The 17388-nt window shown below is 38.2% G+C and overlaps 1 protein-coding gene across 2 annotated transcripts; it reads right to left on the bottom strand.

The window, feature by feature from the left end:
* Positions 1 to 659: 659 nt before the first annotated feature.
* LOC149615388 (uncharacterized) lies at positions 660 to 5743 on the bottom strand. Of its 2 annotated transcripts, none has more exons than XM_089857606.1 (4): positions 3020 to 5743; positions 2790 to 2943; positions 2576 to 2725; positions 660 to 2498 (listed from the first exon to the last, which is right to left on the bottom strand). In XM_089857606.1, exon 1 carries the CDS (start codon positions 5320 to 5322, stop codon positions 4363 to 4365), a length of 960 nt encoding a protein of 319 aa, XP_089713732.1. In that variant the 5' UTR covers positions 5323 to 5743; the 3' UTR covers positions 660 to 2498; positions 2576 to 2725; positions 2790 to 2943; positions 3020 to 4362. The 2 variants fall into 2 exon arrangements, with proteins under 2 accessions (XP_089713732.1, XP_089713733.1); XM_089857607.1 differs by having other exon boundaries at positions 2576 to 2686.
* Between the last annotated feature and the right edge of the window lie 11645 nt (positions 5744 to 17388).

Here is a 17388-nt window from a genome sequence, read left to right as displayed (position 1 = left end):
AATTTTGAGCGAATGTTAAACGGACATAAATCAGCATTTTTAAAATTTTTTAAAAATTGTCAATTTGGTCCTATTTCTGGAATTTTTAGGGGGGCGCCTCGCGTTTCAATAAATGATTGTAAAAAATTGTACTATGTTAATTACAATAAGAATACAAACTTTTAATGCTATACGTTTTTTTTTTTTGAAGTATCATTATAAATAAATGTCTGATTGAGCTAAAGTTATGGTCCCCTTTATACATGTTTCTGCTAAGTGCAGATTTTGAAAATGTAAAACAGTTTCTTAACATTCTTAATTAAAATGAAGACTGAAGGAACAGATATTAATCAAAAATGTCTTGATTAGAATCAAGACCTAACAAGTTGGGAAAGCCAAAATATTACCTCTCCGAGTGGAGATGACTATCACTACCCCTTAAACAACCTAAATATATGCATCTATCGCTTTTTTTTAATTCTTTGCAAGTGCAGGAATTCAATTTTAAAATAGTCAATTGTTCAAGCCTTTTCAATATCTCTCACTTGCTGTGGAAACTCTACCCCCCTTATATTATAAAACTTATCGACTTCATACATGTATATTATCATCATTACTTGTCTTAAATTACCTTCGACGGCCGAACGAGGTTCATCTTACATAATATAGGGACGATGTCATATATTTTAACGTTCACTTTATTTACTTTTCATTTAATTCAAGACCATAACATTCTGAAAGTACATTAGGCTAAGAAGACAGTATTTATAATATTACATTAGGCTCAGAAGACAGTATTTATAACACTTCAACAATACTTCAATATATACAAAGAAATAAATAACATAATACATTAAACTGTACAGTAAAAGTTAAATATAACCTAATTAAAACCATAAAACCCACAATACATATGGGAACAAAAGGTTCTTGAAAAACCATTAACAGAACAGTATTTATAATACTTCAACGTTTCTATCTATATACAACATTGAATAGTTATTTAACATTATATATTGGAACCTTCAGTATAATTTAACATTAAGCAAATTCGAACCATAAAAACCCACAGCGCATATGGGAAAAAAGGTTCTGGGAAAACCCATTTGGGATTATTAATATTGAAACACTTATTTTTAAATTATTGATTTTCCACTCTGAAGTCTGAGCTATCCACGAATAAATTGATTAATAGCATTAACAAACGATGCAATGGATGTCAAATATTCATGTCATAATACAAGCTAATTCGAACCATAAAAACCCACAGCGCATGTGGGAAAAAAGGCTCTGGGAAAACCCATTTGGGGAAAAAACCATAATCACAGTTGAATTATTAATATTAAAACACTTATTTTTAAATTATTGATTTTCCACTCTGACGTCTGAGCTATCCACGAATAAATTGATTAATAGCATTAACAAACGATGCAATGGATGTCAAATATTCATGTCATAATACAAGCTAATTCGAACCATAAAAACCCACAGCGCATATGGGAAAAAGGTTCTGGGAAAACCCATTTGGGAAAAAACCATAATCACAATTGAATTATTAATATTAAAACACTTATTTTTAAATTATTGATTTTCCACTCTGACGTCTGAGCTATCCACGAATAAATTGATTAATAGCATTAACAAACGATGCAATGGATGTCAAATATTCATGTCATAATACAAGCTAATCCGAGCCATAAAAACCCACAGCGCATGTGGGAAAAAAGGCTCTGGGAAAACCCATTTGGGAAAAAACCATAATCACAGTTGAATTATTAATATTAAAACACTTATTTTTATATTGTGAGTTGATTTTTCACTCTGACGTCTAAGCTATCCACGAATAAATTTATTAATAGCATTATCGAACGATGCAATGGATGTCAAATATTCATGTCATAATACAAGCTAATTCGAGCCATAAAAACCCACAGCGCATGTGGGAAAAAAGGCTCTGGGAAAACCCATTTGGGAAAAAACCACAATCAAATTAGGACTATTAATATTAAAAACTTCTTCAGACTGTTTAAGGATGAATGTTTGGTGGATAGCGTCCGAAAGAAAGCAATAACCTAGTAGATGAGGCGTAGTTCATAAAGTTTCGTTTTTTCGAAACTATTACATAAGTGTATTGGCGCTGTACGTTTCTGATAACAAAGACCAAGACGACTCCAGTTCCACAAAATAGGAAAACTCTGCCTCTTGGCGTTAAGTTTTTCTCCTTTCTGTATTTCCACTGCTAGACCGCTATGCAGCCCGCCCTTGTATTGCTCTACTTGCTGCTCCCATAACATTGAACGTGCTAGAACTATAGTTCTAGTCGATAAATTGCGGCGCAGTCCAACTTCCGCTTTGAGCGTTGGCCAACTTTTGAGGACGCTGCAGTGTTACCAACGGCAGATAACGCCGCCAGGAACATTTTCAAAATCACCTCGGCCGCGTTTTGCCGAAAAAAGGGGATTTTCGACTAGGACTGTTGAATTGTCGCCGATTATTCAGTCATTTCCGCTTCGCCATACCTAAAACATTTTTAAAGTACGCTATACAAAATTGCTCCATTCTTCACAAAACCTATGAAACTTGGTGCAACACTTACACTTTGTTCAGTGGTCCGCCTTTACATGAACCCACAGTTGCCGCTCCAGATCTCAGTCATCTGACGCAACCATTTTAACGTTTTCAGAGTTGTATTTCACCTTTATTAAGCCTAAGGATAAGCCTTGAGATATATTTGCCGACGTATTTTCTGAAGAACCACAATAAATCACCTCAACGATTATCCCCATTAACTAATTATCACTATCACATACCTTGTTTACAATTTCGTTGACCTTGTCCTCCATGGTTACCCATGAACTAAACCAATGCTGTAGGGCATTCATGAACTACGCATGTCCTCTAGGGTATTCATTAACTACACAAATCCTCTAGGCTACTCATGAACTACGCCAATCCTCCAGGTTACTAATAAAATATACCATATTTTTAAATGGATTAATACCAAACTTATATGACCGTCAATTACAATAATGATACTTACCATTTTTTTTTCAAATCTTGAAGTCAGATGTGGGTTCTTTAGTCAAGGATCCCAAGCCTTGTGTGGGTCTCTTAGTCAAGGATCCCAAGCCTTAAGTGGGTCTCTTAGTACAGGATCCCAAGCCTAATTTTAGGTTTCTTAGTACAGGATCCCAAGCCTAATTTTAGGTTTCTTAGTACAGGATCCCAAGCCTAATTTTAGGTTTCTTAGTACAGGATCCCAAGCCATATGTGGGTTTCTTAGCCAAGGATCCCAAGCCTATTTCTCGTAGCTTAGACCCTTAAAGCAACATGCGGCTCCATTGGCGCCCCTACCATGATGCCTAACCTTGTATATACATAATAATTTTACCTTGCCGTAGGTAGGTAACAATGAGACTTAATGCATTAGGGAGGATCTGAAAATTATCCTAACAAGCTAAAACCAATGTACAATAGAAAGGTCGTCAATAAGGGGCGCACTGGAGCTCCACCTTGCTTTAAATAAATTTTTCCATTTCGAACTATGTTCTTTTAAAAATGCAAATACCCTTGTGGTAAGAATAATAAGACTCTCTATAACATGCATCGTATCGGTCTCGAAAAAGTTGGTTACCAAATGCCAAATCTAATTGACAATGATAGTCAGTCGAATACTTTTGTTCTAGACCCGGCAAAAGAGATATTCCATGTGAATCAAAGAACATTCTCAGTGCCGTTTGGCTCTTTAAAAAGTTAATATTGAAATCTCCAACCACAACTGTTGGAATAGACGAATCATATTTCATGTCAAACAAAGGGTTAAAGTCCTCAAACACAGTTCTCAAACTTCCTAAGGGAGATTTGTACAACAACACCACAGATATAAGTTCTCCTTCTATGTAAACATCTAACCAGCAACGTTCCACGTGAGAATTTCTAACAGGAATGTCGCTTCGTAAAACTCTAGTATCTATCTCTTTAACTTCGTTTTCAGGCGTGTCTCTTAAATATATGGACGAACCAAAAGCAACTCTGCGTGCCGTACTTGGCAAGTAAATACCACCTACTTCCTTAAAAGATGGAACTCTAAAATCGTCCGTCTCTTTTTTCCACGTTTCAACAAAACATAACATTTGACTTTTCATAATTACATTGTCTGCTAAAACATCTTCTAAATGAGCATTTAAAGACTGCACGTTATGTACATAAATGTAAAGGGGATCATGCAAGAAAGGTAGTTCGATGCTTTTTGTGTCTCGCAACCTCTTAAGTTCCAATTCTACTAGGTTGTTTTTGGGTGAATTAGGAACTTTAAATTTTCCATCAATATATAAACCGGAAGCGGTTTTCGCTCTACTACAAGCCACATATAAATGCGCTCTTTCAATTTTTTTTTGTAGCCTTACAATGAACCACTACCGAGGAGTAAGTATCACCCTGACTTTTATGTATCGTAATGGCCTCAGAAACAACCAAAGGCAATTGTTTCCTAGAAACTGAGGCATTATTTTGTCTCCATTTTCTATTAAACGACTTGATGACCTTTTCAACAGGCGTCCACGAAGCGTTAATATCACTATTCAAATATAAACCATGACATTTTTGCCTCAACATTTTCCCAACTTTGGGATCGTCAAACTCCATCCATACCCTGAACGGGATTTTATCCCCGACCCTATTTGTGCCGTACTCTATCTTTCTTAACCAACCTGTCGCGCCATTAGTTAGTCCGTCAGAGGTGTCAACATTGTTGGTCATCATATATCTCGCGCCACACGCAAGAGTCAATTGTTTGGGCAGACCATACGTATCAGACGTTGCTAACTTTTCAACTTGGGAAAGTATGTTATTTTTAACTTCACTACTAAGATCACCATTGACAACATCTACTGAAACCGAAACAGCCTTTTCCGTATTCATGTTTAAAAGCTTATTTTGATTGAATTGGTTTACTTCCGCGTTAGTGGCGAAAAGATGTATCGCTTCTTTTGGGGGTACACGCTCAGGCGTTACCTCCAGACTACTAAAGAAATCAATATCATTTTGAGTCATACTTCCCACAGCCATTCTATTTAAAGCTTCAGCAAATATTTTATCATCCCTCTGTCTCATAATTTCCTCAAGTTCGGCAAATTCAAATTGCTCCCATATTGGGTTACCAATTAACGACGCGTAAGGATTATCTTTCTCACTTTGACCTTGAAATGCGAAATAATCGCAAACTGGTCTCAATTGGTTAAAGTCTCCAACTAGAACGACAGACACACCACCAAAATAATCAGGACAACCCATAATCTCTTGTAACCTAGCGTTTACCCGATTAAACACTTTCGCTCCAACCATTGAAATTTCGTCAATTATTACTAGTTTTACTTGACCATAGAGTAACCTGCATTTATGAAGTGTTTCACTTTCCAATCTCGATATATTTCCACCAAATTGGCTAACGGGTAAACTAAAAGTACTGTGCAAAGTTGCCCCACCTATGTTAAAGGCAGCCTTGCCAGTAGGTGCGCAACGGATTACTTTCGCTTCCGATGGATTACTCCCAGGTTGTTTGTTGTAAAACCTTGACACAGATTCAAATATAGCACTAATCAAAAGACTTTTCCCCACACCAGCGCCCCCTGTAACAAAGAGGCGCAACGGAGTTTCTTTGCTTTTTACATGATACAAAACATGGTAATATATCTCTCTTTGTTTTGAATTCAATTTTCTAAGAAGGGCGTTGTACTCAGAGTCATTAATTAAGGTAATTGACGGAACAACAGTATTTTCGGCATTGCCATCAATAATTTCTCTATTAATATTTCCTACAGGTTCTTGAACCGTATTAATTAAAAAATCGGAATCATCCATAGCTAAAGATCTATCAACTTCATTTCTATGTTCTAATTCAGGCTGGATATTAGTAACATCCACTTGAATTTCTCCATTTTCAAAATCTGCTACAGCCTGTTCCACGGCTGCTTCGTCAATTTCACTGTGAAATTCTTTCCTACCTTCATTAATAGTTTCGCGACAAAGCTCATATTCTGATTTCATATCCTTTGTCAAAATATCATTACTTTCATCGCGCCAAGGCTTAAATAACATTAATTGTTCACGATAAAAGTTATCGGGATCTTTTTCTAAATTGAATCTTCTGTACCTAATAATTTTAGCACGGCCACGTTTCCTAATAAACCCTGATTCATCTTTAAGTTTCAGCCATTTACCACAAGCTTCAACTTCATTGCTCTCTCCCTCATCAACATGATCGTGGGCGGCTTTAGTCACTCTACGGGCTTTGGAATATTCGTACCAGGCACCAAATTGAGCTAACGTTATTGCCTCTAGTTCCTCTGGCCTTTGAACATAATGTTCTAGCATCCCAGAGGCAAAAACGTCATTACTGTCTGCTGGTAGTTCTTCAAGTTCAGATTGACTCTTAAGAATGTGTACACGATTTTCAGGGGCATTGGTGTTTATAAAAACACAGGCGCGACTGCACCTGGACACAGGAATTTGTAAACCACAGTAAGCCGCTTCCTGAGCGCTTACCTCGTGGGCATTCAAGAACTGATTAGCAATTAGTTTTAACTTCTGTTTTACTGTACATTTATCATTTTTTGCCTGTTTAGAAGCTTCGCGCAGAAGCAAAGACATCCCTCTTTGAGACTTTCCTATATATGAAACAATATACATAACCAGTGCGTAAGCATCAAGAACGAATTGAATGTCCATATTCGCCTGCCAAAGACGCAAAGCGCACGGATTGTAAGGATTAACTCTAGTATCTTTGGGGTGTCTTTTCAACAAAACTGTTTTCCTTTTGAGGTCATAAGTAACGGCAGAAATATACTCGTCTTCAGTTATACGCAACTTAGCTAGCAACTCCTCAAAACTATCTACCCAAAACTCTTTTTCTTTCGATTGCAACATCTCATACAATTTCTTTGACCTTTCCTTACATCTGAGTTCTTCCTGTACGCTACCAGGCTCTCTTAAACCAGGGTCGAAAATTATGGTTCTGGGCATAGGTGGAAACGGGATTCCAAAACGACAAACGGAATTATTATCGACCTTCTTTCTACAAGTCGTTGTGTGTTTGTGAATTTGTAATCGTGTTAACAAATCTAAATGTTCGTCATTGTGCTCAGCAGCACAAGAAATAACATTATCAATAAATTCCTCTACTTCCTTAACATTTGAGAGATCAGTTTTAAGTTTTGGAGCATCTTTTATCCAAATCAAACCATGTTGGTGGGGCGAACCTCTTTGCTGTATTTCAACTCTAAAATAATAGTCTTCTATAACGCCAAGAGGACCTAATTTCTGTAGAGCCTTAAGCAAAGCCCGAAAACGGTGGTCAAAATATCTAGCGCAAGTAACAGGATCATCCTGAATCAGTTTTGCCCTTTCAGAAAAACTTAAATTGCTAATATCATCGTTAGGTAAACTCTCCTGCCCAGAGGTTAGTCTCAAAATATTCAGTAGCTCAGGCCATTTACTTTCGGCAGCCGAAAACGTTATGAAAAAGGTAGCCGTACCAAGCTGTCTAATCATACCCATCAATTCCTTTTGTCTGTGTTGCCAATAAGAAGGCGAGCTCTGTAGTCTTTCTAAAACCCTAAAACCATCATCCTGCTTAATTAAAGCATCAAGAGAACCTGCAGAAGCTAAAAGTCCAGCAGTATAATTCGACTCATCTGTTCTTTTAGTTTTCCTCATGCAAACCTGTATAGATTGACTAACTTTCAAGGTTTCTAATTTGACAAAAGAGTAAAACAATTTCGAAGGATTTTTAGCACAGCGCCTATCAATATTACGAAGCTCCCATTTAAAAATATCACCAAAACTTCCCTTAACCTTAAGGTTCATTTTTTGACCTACGTAAATGCTCGGGAATGACAATTCTTCCGCATCCTCGTCAAAGAGTAAAGACATTGGGGTTTGACCTTCACCGGGAGCAAACTTAACATGCATGGTATTACTTGGCAAAAAATTACTTAAAGAAACTAATAATGTATCTTGATTCCCAACTGTTAACGAACTACTTTCGTTAGGTTCATTCCACATATCATCGCTATCATTCTCTGCGTTTATTGGCGCTACTGGATTATCTCCTGAAACATCAACTTGATTTACCTGACGGTCATTTTCGTCAACAATAAATTCAAGTTCTTCAGGAATGGGGTCTAATATGTCACTCTTAACGGTAATTCCATGTTTAACATACAAAGGCGTTTTTACCAGAACGTTAAGGGCCTCTAAAATGACTTTGGGTCTCACAGTTTCGTACAAATAGGGTGTGTTATACTGCATTCTTCTCATAAACTCAATTTGAATAGTATCCGTGTTTCGAGGTAACCTGGGTAAAACCGAGGCGGTGGACTCTACATTTATAGGGACGTTAACCACATTTCCTTTAATACCACGTTGTTGGTCACACCCTAACCTTCGTATTTGCATGAATGGTATTCGTGGTGATATCATTCTTTCTTCTAAATTACTTATGTTTCTTAATTGCGCAGGTATTTCAGGAAACACAAATCCATTTTCCCTTGAAAATTTTGGAATTTGCTTTCTCTTAACGCTTTTATTACAAGTACTACACAAAAATATTTCATCATTCAACTCTCTTTGTTCAATACCAGGGACTGACAAAAAATCTATGGACTTTACAATGGTGCCAGATGACTTAAAAAAAAGATTTGAACATCCTTCACACGGCCACGTTGGGCCGTCTTTAATGCTATCAAAATAGGTCTGCTCTATAACCGAGGGGTTTGCTCGCCTATCTGCGGCTGAAGATCTATTTCTAGAACGTTCAGACGTTCTAAAACCTATATCTTCACGCCTGGCAGCCTTAGCCGTCTGGTTTCTATCACGTTCAGTGTCTCTATACTCGGGATCTTGGCGTCTAGCCGCCATACCTGCTTGGTTTCTATCACGTTCAGTGTCTCTATACTCGGGATCTTGGCGTCTAGCCGCCATACCTGCTTGGTTTCTATCACGTTCAGTGTCTCTATACTCGGGATCTTGGCGTCTAGCCGCCATACCTGCTTGGTTTCTATCACGTTCAGTGTCTCTATACTCGGGATCTTGGCGTTTAGCCGCCTTAGCCGCCTGGTTTCTATCACGTTCAGTGTCTCTATACTCGGGATCTTGGCGTTTAGCCGCCTTAGCCGCCTGGTTTCTATCACGTTCAGTGTCTCTATACTCGGGATCTTGGCGTTTAGCCGCCATACCCGCCTGGTTTCTATCACGTTCTTTATCTCTAAATTCGGGATCTTGGCGTTTAGCCGCCTTAGCCGCCTGGTTTCTATCACGTTCAGTGTCTCTATACTCGGGATCTTGGCGTTTAGCCGCCATACCCGCCTGGTTTCTATCACGTTCTTTATCTCTAAATTCGGGATCTTGGCGTTTAGCCGCCTTAGCCGCTTGGTCTCTATCACGTTCTTTATCTCTGAATTCGGGATCTTGGCGTTTAGCCGCCTTAGCCGCTTGGTTTCTATCACGTTCACTTTCCCTATACTTTGGATCTTGGCGTTCAGTAGCCTTACTTAACTGATTTCTTACACGTTCGCTTGATCTATACCATTCATCAACCCTTTTTACTTTCTTGGTAAATATTCCACCCTGATTTTCAATTTCACAATTTGACTCATTCTCTCGCTTTTTCCCCTTACCTAGCGACTCCCTCTTACTGCATTCTTCATTTTGTCTCAAGATTCTTAATCTTTCCAACGGATAGACATTACCATGGGACGTACAAGGTACTTGTTCATCGCTTTCGATGATTTCACTAATATTAGCATTAACATTTTGTACATTATTGGGTTCCTTATTAATAGATATGCCTACGCCTAGAGTACTTTCAATAGAACATTTATTTAATGCATTATCTTTCGTACGATCATGGCCAACTGGCCTCGTGGTAGGACCAACATTTTGTGTGCTAGAACCTGCTCCCGAAAGAGACTTTTTTTCCGCGGCTAAAGCTCTTCTCCTTTCATTTTCGCGTTTCCTAAATTCGGGATCTGACCTTTTTGACCTCATTCTTTCCCTTGCCTTTCGTTTTCTGATTTCCTCTTTACTTAAATTATTATCTTCCTCCATTTACTTATTAATCAGTTAAATACTCACAAAGGTTGGCAAAATCAATCTCCTTAAATACTCACACAGGTTGGCAAAATCAATCTCCTTCAGTAATACGTAAGGCTTAATTATATTATTTGCCGAACAAAATTAATCGAGCAAATTTAACACTTAACTTCTTCCTTCGAAATTCTATCAAAGAATGATTCAACTGTTTAAAAAAAGGTTTTTTTCGCAAATAGGGCGCTATCATATCAACCGCAATTCCGTCATATTTAAAAAATATACATGGCCAACACTTTTTTAGACACAATAGTGGAAGTTTTAGTCTCATTTAAAACATGTAAAACGATTATCTCATCTACAAATAGCTTACACATGTCTTTTTTTACCAATATCTAGCCGTTTGGATTTTTCTAAAGCAATCTTACCACCAAAATATTTTTTGATATAGAATAAATGTTCTATGTTCTTCATTTTTGAAAATATATTTTTTAGCGTTTGTAATGATTACTCTCTACACCTACACTAATCTAACAAGGAGTATAAATCCACTAGTGGAAGCGGTGTTTTTATTGAAAATATATTTTTTAAGCATTAAATCTAACTGGGAGTAATATGAAAGGAGTAGAAGCTTATCTGTCTTAGGAAATATGAAATTTTATCTTAACAGTTCGTTAAATCATAAGTTTATAACGAAAAAACGCGGAAGGGGAAAACGAGCAGACAACAACGATTTTTGGGGGTAGAAGGTTAAGAGCGCCATCTGTCGTCCGTGCCAAAGTTGAACTTCCACTCGAAGGCAATGGGAAAGTGGATAAAATAATGCCATCAGCTATTTGACTGCGTCGATATATTTAACGACTTGACCCATGACATGCCCTTAACACTGGCTTCTATGAATCCTATTTATTCTTGGATGCTAGGAAACTTGGTAGACGTAACAGTCTGTACCAAGTACCCAAGCATCCTTCAATAAACGCCTGGCAACATTGTGGTACGCATGGTACAACTAAAAAATAGGATGTGTATTTATCTTAAACGGTAACAGTTGACAAAGACTAATTGTATTTACCTTTAGTGGACAAGCAACGTTTCACTATTTTGTGGTTTTGAAAATGCATAGCTTGGCAACACTGTCACTTGTCCCGCGAATCGGCGTATGGGTTTTCCATCTTGAAGGAGAGAGGAATGGAGTGGAAACCCCCATACCTATAGCGTTGCCTATGTACCCCCACCTACGGCACCGTAGTCCTCCCAGCATTCTCAGCGGTTAGGTAGGGTCGTACTGGACAAAATTGTAAAGGGCGCTCCCTCTATCCATTGCCGAAAATATTATCCGTATTTTCATTTTAATAGAGCTATTTCAGTGGGAGAAAAATTTCGTCTGCTACGAAAATTGGGCCTGCCTTTGAGTGTAGGGCGGACATTTTGTGAGGGTTTTCTCTATGGGCAAATAGCATTGGTGACGTAGCCATTACCCCCATACCTATAGCGTTGCCTGTGTACCCTCACCTACGGCACCGTAGTCCTCCCAGCATCCTCAGCGGTTAGGTAGGGTCGTACTGGACAAAATTGTAAAGGGCGCTCCCTCTATCTATTGCCGAAAATATTATCCGTATTTTCATTTTAATAGAGCTATTTCAGTGGGAGGGGGGGAATTTCGTCTGCTACGAAAATTGGGCCTGCCTTTGAGTGTAGGGCGGACATTTTGTGAGGGTTTTCTCTATGGGCAAATAGCATTGGTGACGTAGCCATTACCCCCTCTGAAATAGCTCTATACAGAGAAAAAGAAATTATTATGGTTTTGAGAGGAGCTTCTCATTTTGGTTGTTGTTTAAAATATAACGCAATGCACGGGCCTAGATACATATAGCAGGCAATGAATAAAATATATCGCAATGCACGGGCCTTGATAGATAGAGGAGGCAATGTAGGAAACATAACGCAATGCACGGGCCTTGATAGATATAGGAGGCAATGTAGGAAACATAACGCAATGCACGGGCCTTGATAGATATAGGAGGCAATGATTTAACGACTTCGGTACTTGGGTTTATCTTTAATATTTAAATAAATATAATTATTTTTAATTATTTTAATCGCCAGCAAATAACTTTAAAAATAGTTAAATCGTTTAAAATAAAGTTGTTCATAATATCTTTCGAAACTTTGCTAATATTGACGTTTAAAGTGAAGGGTACCCTTCTTGCCCGCTTTCTTCAAATTTTGGGGTATATATACGATCCGTTTCCATTATAATAATAGATAAAAACGCATTCGCGTGAACCTTTGGTGGAAGCCCTGCCATTGGGAGGCTAGACGTTTCTCGTAACCCTAGCTGATCGCCGCGTATATCTTAAAACCAAATAATAGATAAAAACGCATTCGCGTGAACCGATGGTGGAAGCCCTGCCATTGGGAGGCTAGACGTTTCTCGTAACCCTAGCCGCTCGCCGCGTATATCTTGAAACCAAACGATGACGAAGGAAGAGAAGCCAGAATGGACTGACTGGCGTCCATGTGGAATGGACAAAGACCTGAAGATGGTGGTGCATAGAAGCTGGTGTCAATGTGGAATTGACGAAGAACAGAAGATAGTGGTGCATAGAAGCTGGTGTCAATGTGGAATTGACGAAGAACAGAAGATGGTAGTGCATAGAAGCTGGTGTCAAGGTGGAATTGACGAAGAACAGAAGTTGGTGGTGCTTGGAAGCAAGCACGTACAGACTAGTGTCCATGTGGAGTGGACGAAAACCAAAGCTGGTGGTGTTGGAACTCAAGTAGAATAGCCAGAGGAGACAAACCCAAATTTCCGTGAACTGTCAATTCAGTCCGGAAATTGGGAACACGTTTGCTCCGATACGCAAACTGCGAACGCGGTCACGTGGGGTCTGACAGACAGACACACAGACACACAGACACACACACACACACACAGACAGACACGGCCGGTGTAATACCTCTCCGTGACATACGTCACTCGGAGAGGTAACAAGTTGGGAAAGCCAAAATATTACCTCTCCGAGTGGAGATGACTATCACTACCCCTTAAACAACCTAAATATATGCATCTATCGCTTTTTTTAATTCTTTGCAAGTGCAGGAATTCAATTTTAAAATAGTCAATTGTTCAAGCCTTTTCAATATCTCTCAATTGCTGGGGAAACTCTACTCTCTTGCTATACCTCAACCGTATTCTTAGTCTACCAGTATGATTTGTAACATTTGTCCATATCAAAGCTGAATCATACATCGCCACACAAAAAGCAAATGTCCCCAAAACATGGAAGCCACAACCCAATCACACATAAGCTAGGCTCGTACTTGTTCATCGCTTTCGATGATTTCACTAATATTAGCATTAACATTTTGTACATTATTGGGTTCCTTATTAATAGATATGCCTACGCCTACAGTACTTTCAATAGAACATTTATTTAATGCATTATCTTTCGTACGATCATGGCCAACTGGCCTAGTGGTAGGACCAACATTTTGCGTGCTAGAACCTGTTCCAGAAACAGCCTTCTCCTTTCATTTTCTCGTTTCCTAAATTCAGGATCTGACCTTTTTGCCCTCATTCTTTCCCTTGCCTTTCGTTTTCTGATTTCCTCTTTACTTAAATTATTATCTTCCTCCATTTACTTATTAATCAGTTAAATACTCACAAAGGTTGGCAAAATCAATCTCCTTAAATACTCACACAGGTTGGCAAAATCAATCTCCTTCAGTAATACGTAAGGCTTAATTATATTATTTGCCGAACAAAATTAATCGAGCAAATTTAACACTTAACTTCTTCCTTCGAAATTCTATCAAAGAATGAATCAACTGTTTAAAAAAAGGTTTTTTTCGCGAATAGGGCGCTATCATACCAACAGCAATTCCGTCATATTTAAAAAATATACATTGCCAACACTTTTTTCAAATAAAAAATGATAAAAGTGCGTAAAAAAGGTCTTTCACAAATAGGCCTAGGGGGCGTATAAACTAAACAGCAACAACGCTCTACAGCTACACTAATCTTACACAAACAAGGAGTACTATAAACCCACTACTGGAAGCGGTATTTTTATTCAAACGTAAAACAATTTCGCTTAAGCTTAACATCTCTAGACATCGGTAAAAATGTCTCTATCACTCCTAGGTAACTGTATGCACAGGATTTTACGACATTATAACTCAAATTCATCTGATTATGTTTTAACAAGGTTAAATCTAACTGGGAGTAAGATGAAAGGAGTAGAAGCTTATCTGTCTTAGGAAATATGAAATTTTATCTTAACAGTTCGTTAAATCATAAGTTTATAACGAAAAAACGCGGAAGGGGAAAACGAGCAGACAACAGCGATTTTTGGGGATAGAAGGTTAAGAGCGCCATCTGTCGTCCGTGCCAAAGTTGAACTTCCACTCGAAACGCAATGAGAAAGTGGATAAAATAATGCCATCAGCTATTTAACTGCGTCGATATATTTAACGACTTGACCCATGACATGCCCATAACACTGGCTTCTATGAATCCTATATATTCTTGGATGCTAGGAAACTTGATAGACGTAACAGTCTGTACCAAGTACCCAAGCATCCTTCAATAAACGCCTGGCAACATTGTGGTACGCATGGTACAACTAAAAAATAGGATGTGTATCTATCTTTCCAGTCACTCCAAGTCGTTAAGCCCTCATTACAGAGGATTTGAAACACTATCGTAATTCCAAGTGTCTCGAATCTCTACGTTCCTGTCCATTATGAACAGTGCTGAGAGAATGATACATCAGAAAGAGCCATTCAAATCGAATTGCCGAAAATATTATCCATATTTTCATTTCATATAACAAAGAAAATAAATTATTATGGATACAGGAGGCAATGTAGGAAATATAACGCAATGCACGGGCCTTGATAGATAGAGGAGGCAATGTAGGAAACATAACGCAATGCACGGGCCTTGATAGATATAGGAGGCAATGATTTAACGACTTCGGTACTTGGGTTTATCTTTAATATTTAAATAAATATAATTATTTTTAATTATTTTAATCGCCAGTAAATAACTTTAAAAATAGTTAAATCGTTTAAAATAAAGTTTTTCATAATATCTTTCGAAACTTTGCTAATATTGACGTTTAAAGTGAAGGGTACCCTTCTTGCCCGCTTTCTTCAAATTTTGGGGTATATATACGTTTCGATTCCATTATAATAATAGATAAAAACGCATTCGCGTGAACCTTTGGTGGAAGCCCTGCCATTGGGAGGCTAGACGTTTCTCGTAACCCTAGCTGATCGCCGCGTATATCTTAAAACCAAATAATAGATAAAAACGCATTCGCGTGAACCGATGGTGGAAGCCCTGCCATTGGGAGGCTAGACGTTTCTCGTAACCCTAGCCGCTCGCCGCGTATATCTTGAAACCAAACGATGACGGTGGAAAAGGAGCCAGAATGTACTGAACGGCGTCCATGTGGAATGGACAAAAGACCTGAAGATGGTGGTGCATTGAAGCTGGTGTCAATGTGGAATTGACGAAGAACAGAAGATGGTGGTGCATAGAAGCTGGTGTCAATGTGGAATTGACGAAAAACAGAAGATGGTGGTGCTAGGAAGCCAGCGAGTACAGACTAGTGTCCATGTGGGATGGACAAAGAACAGATGATGGTGGTGCATTGAAGCTGGAGTCAAGGTGAAATTGACGAAGAACAGAAGTTGGTGGTGCTTGGAAGCAAGCAAGTACAGACTAGTGTCCATGTGGGATGGACAAAGACTGGCAGATTGTGGTCCTTAGAAGCCAGTTAGTAAAGACTGGTGTTGGTAGATGAATGACCAAATTTCCGTGAACCGCGAACGCGTTCCGGAAATAGGGTATTTGTTTGCTCCGATTTGGAAACTGCGAACGCGGTCACGTGGGGTCTGACAGACAGACAGACAGACACACAGACACACACACACACACACACACAGACAGACACGGCCGGTGTAATACCTCTCACGTGACATACGTCACTCGGAGAGGTAAAAAGTATCGATAAGACTGAGGTTATCACTTGTCTGAAGGATCAGATATTAATTTTTCTTTTTAATTGAAACTTAAATGCATGCTTAAGAAAAAACAACGTTCCATTACCGTTTTCCGTTGAAATAAATTATTTTACTGCTAATCAATTTCAAAAATTTACTTATCTCGGCTTTTCGACCACAATTCCATTCCCCGAAAACATTTTATCATTACATTAATTACTTTTGGGAGATAACGTGTTCAAATAACCTATAAAACAATAAAAAACTGTAATAGCGGTCTGTTTAGCCATGAAAACAACCTTTTAAAAGTTACAAGTACTATATAACCCTTTCTAGACTAACAGGACCTGAGCAAACTATAGCTTAACCTGCTACTAGTACGACCAGGGAGAATTGATGTAAACTGGAGTTGAAATTTCATCATGTGCGACCTGTGGCCCTGAAACTCCCCCATAGTCCCAGTGTGTGCAGAACATAATTTTTTCGCTGTATGTGCTGCCAAAATCAATCTTTCTAGGTAGTGTTGCCTCCTCACTTGAATTTTTCATGATATATTAAGGTTTGAACGAACAAAATTCTAGATAACTATTTTCACTACCATGTCCCTCTGCTAACTGGAAGCAAACTTTCCTCTCTTTTTGCTGCTCATTACCGGTGCCATTCCCTTGACTTTATATTAGTTATAACTAATGAGTTTATTTATTTCAAACAAAAATATTAAAAAATGGATTCTTTTTCCTTTTGTGCTACTTTGAATTTACAAATGTATATAACGTTGTGCCGTGCCATGTCAAATAGTCTCTAACCATTGTTAGAAACTAGAGAGAGAAATTGGGCAGTAACACTGATCATGCCCTGAACTATGAGAGAGAACAATACGACGGTTGACTAAAGTACACTTGATATTACATCATTTTGCAAAAACCGCGAGTAAAAATCTTACTGCCCCTATTGAATTTGGCGCCATTGGTTTTAGAATAATTAAAATGTTCCACTGCGAAGCGTGCCGGTCTCGAATGGGGATGTAACGTCTTTAGGAACGCTAAACCATACACGTACTCTCCCAAATGTAATTAATGTAATGATAAAATGTTTTCGGGGAATGGAATTGTGGTCGAAAAGCCGAGATAAGTAAATTTTTGAAATTGATTAGCAGTAAAATAATTTATTTCAACGGAAAACGGTAATGGAACGTTGTTTTTTCTTAAGCATGCATTTAAGTTTCAATTAAAAAGAAAAATTAATATCTGATCCTTCAGACAAGTGATAACCTCAGTCTTATCGATACTTTTTAGGTCTTGATTCTAA

This window comes from Phalangium opilio, unplaced genomic scaffold (assembly GCF_054372755.1).
Source record: "Phalangium opilio isolate 3A_F unplaced genomic scaffold, DU_Popi_V2 ptg000217l_1, whole genome shotgun sequence".
Taxonomy (NCBI): Eukaryota; Metazoa; Arthropoda; class Arachnida; order Opiliones; family Phalangiidae; genus Phalangium; species Phalangium opilio.
This window is presented reverse-complemented; position numbering and strand designations above follow the sequence as displayed.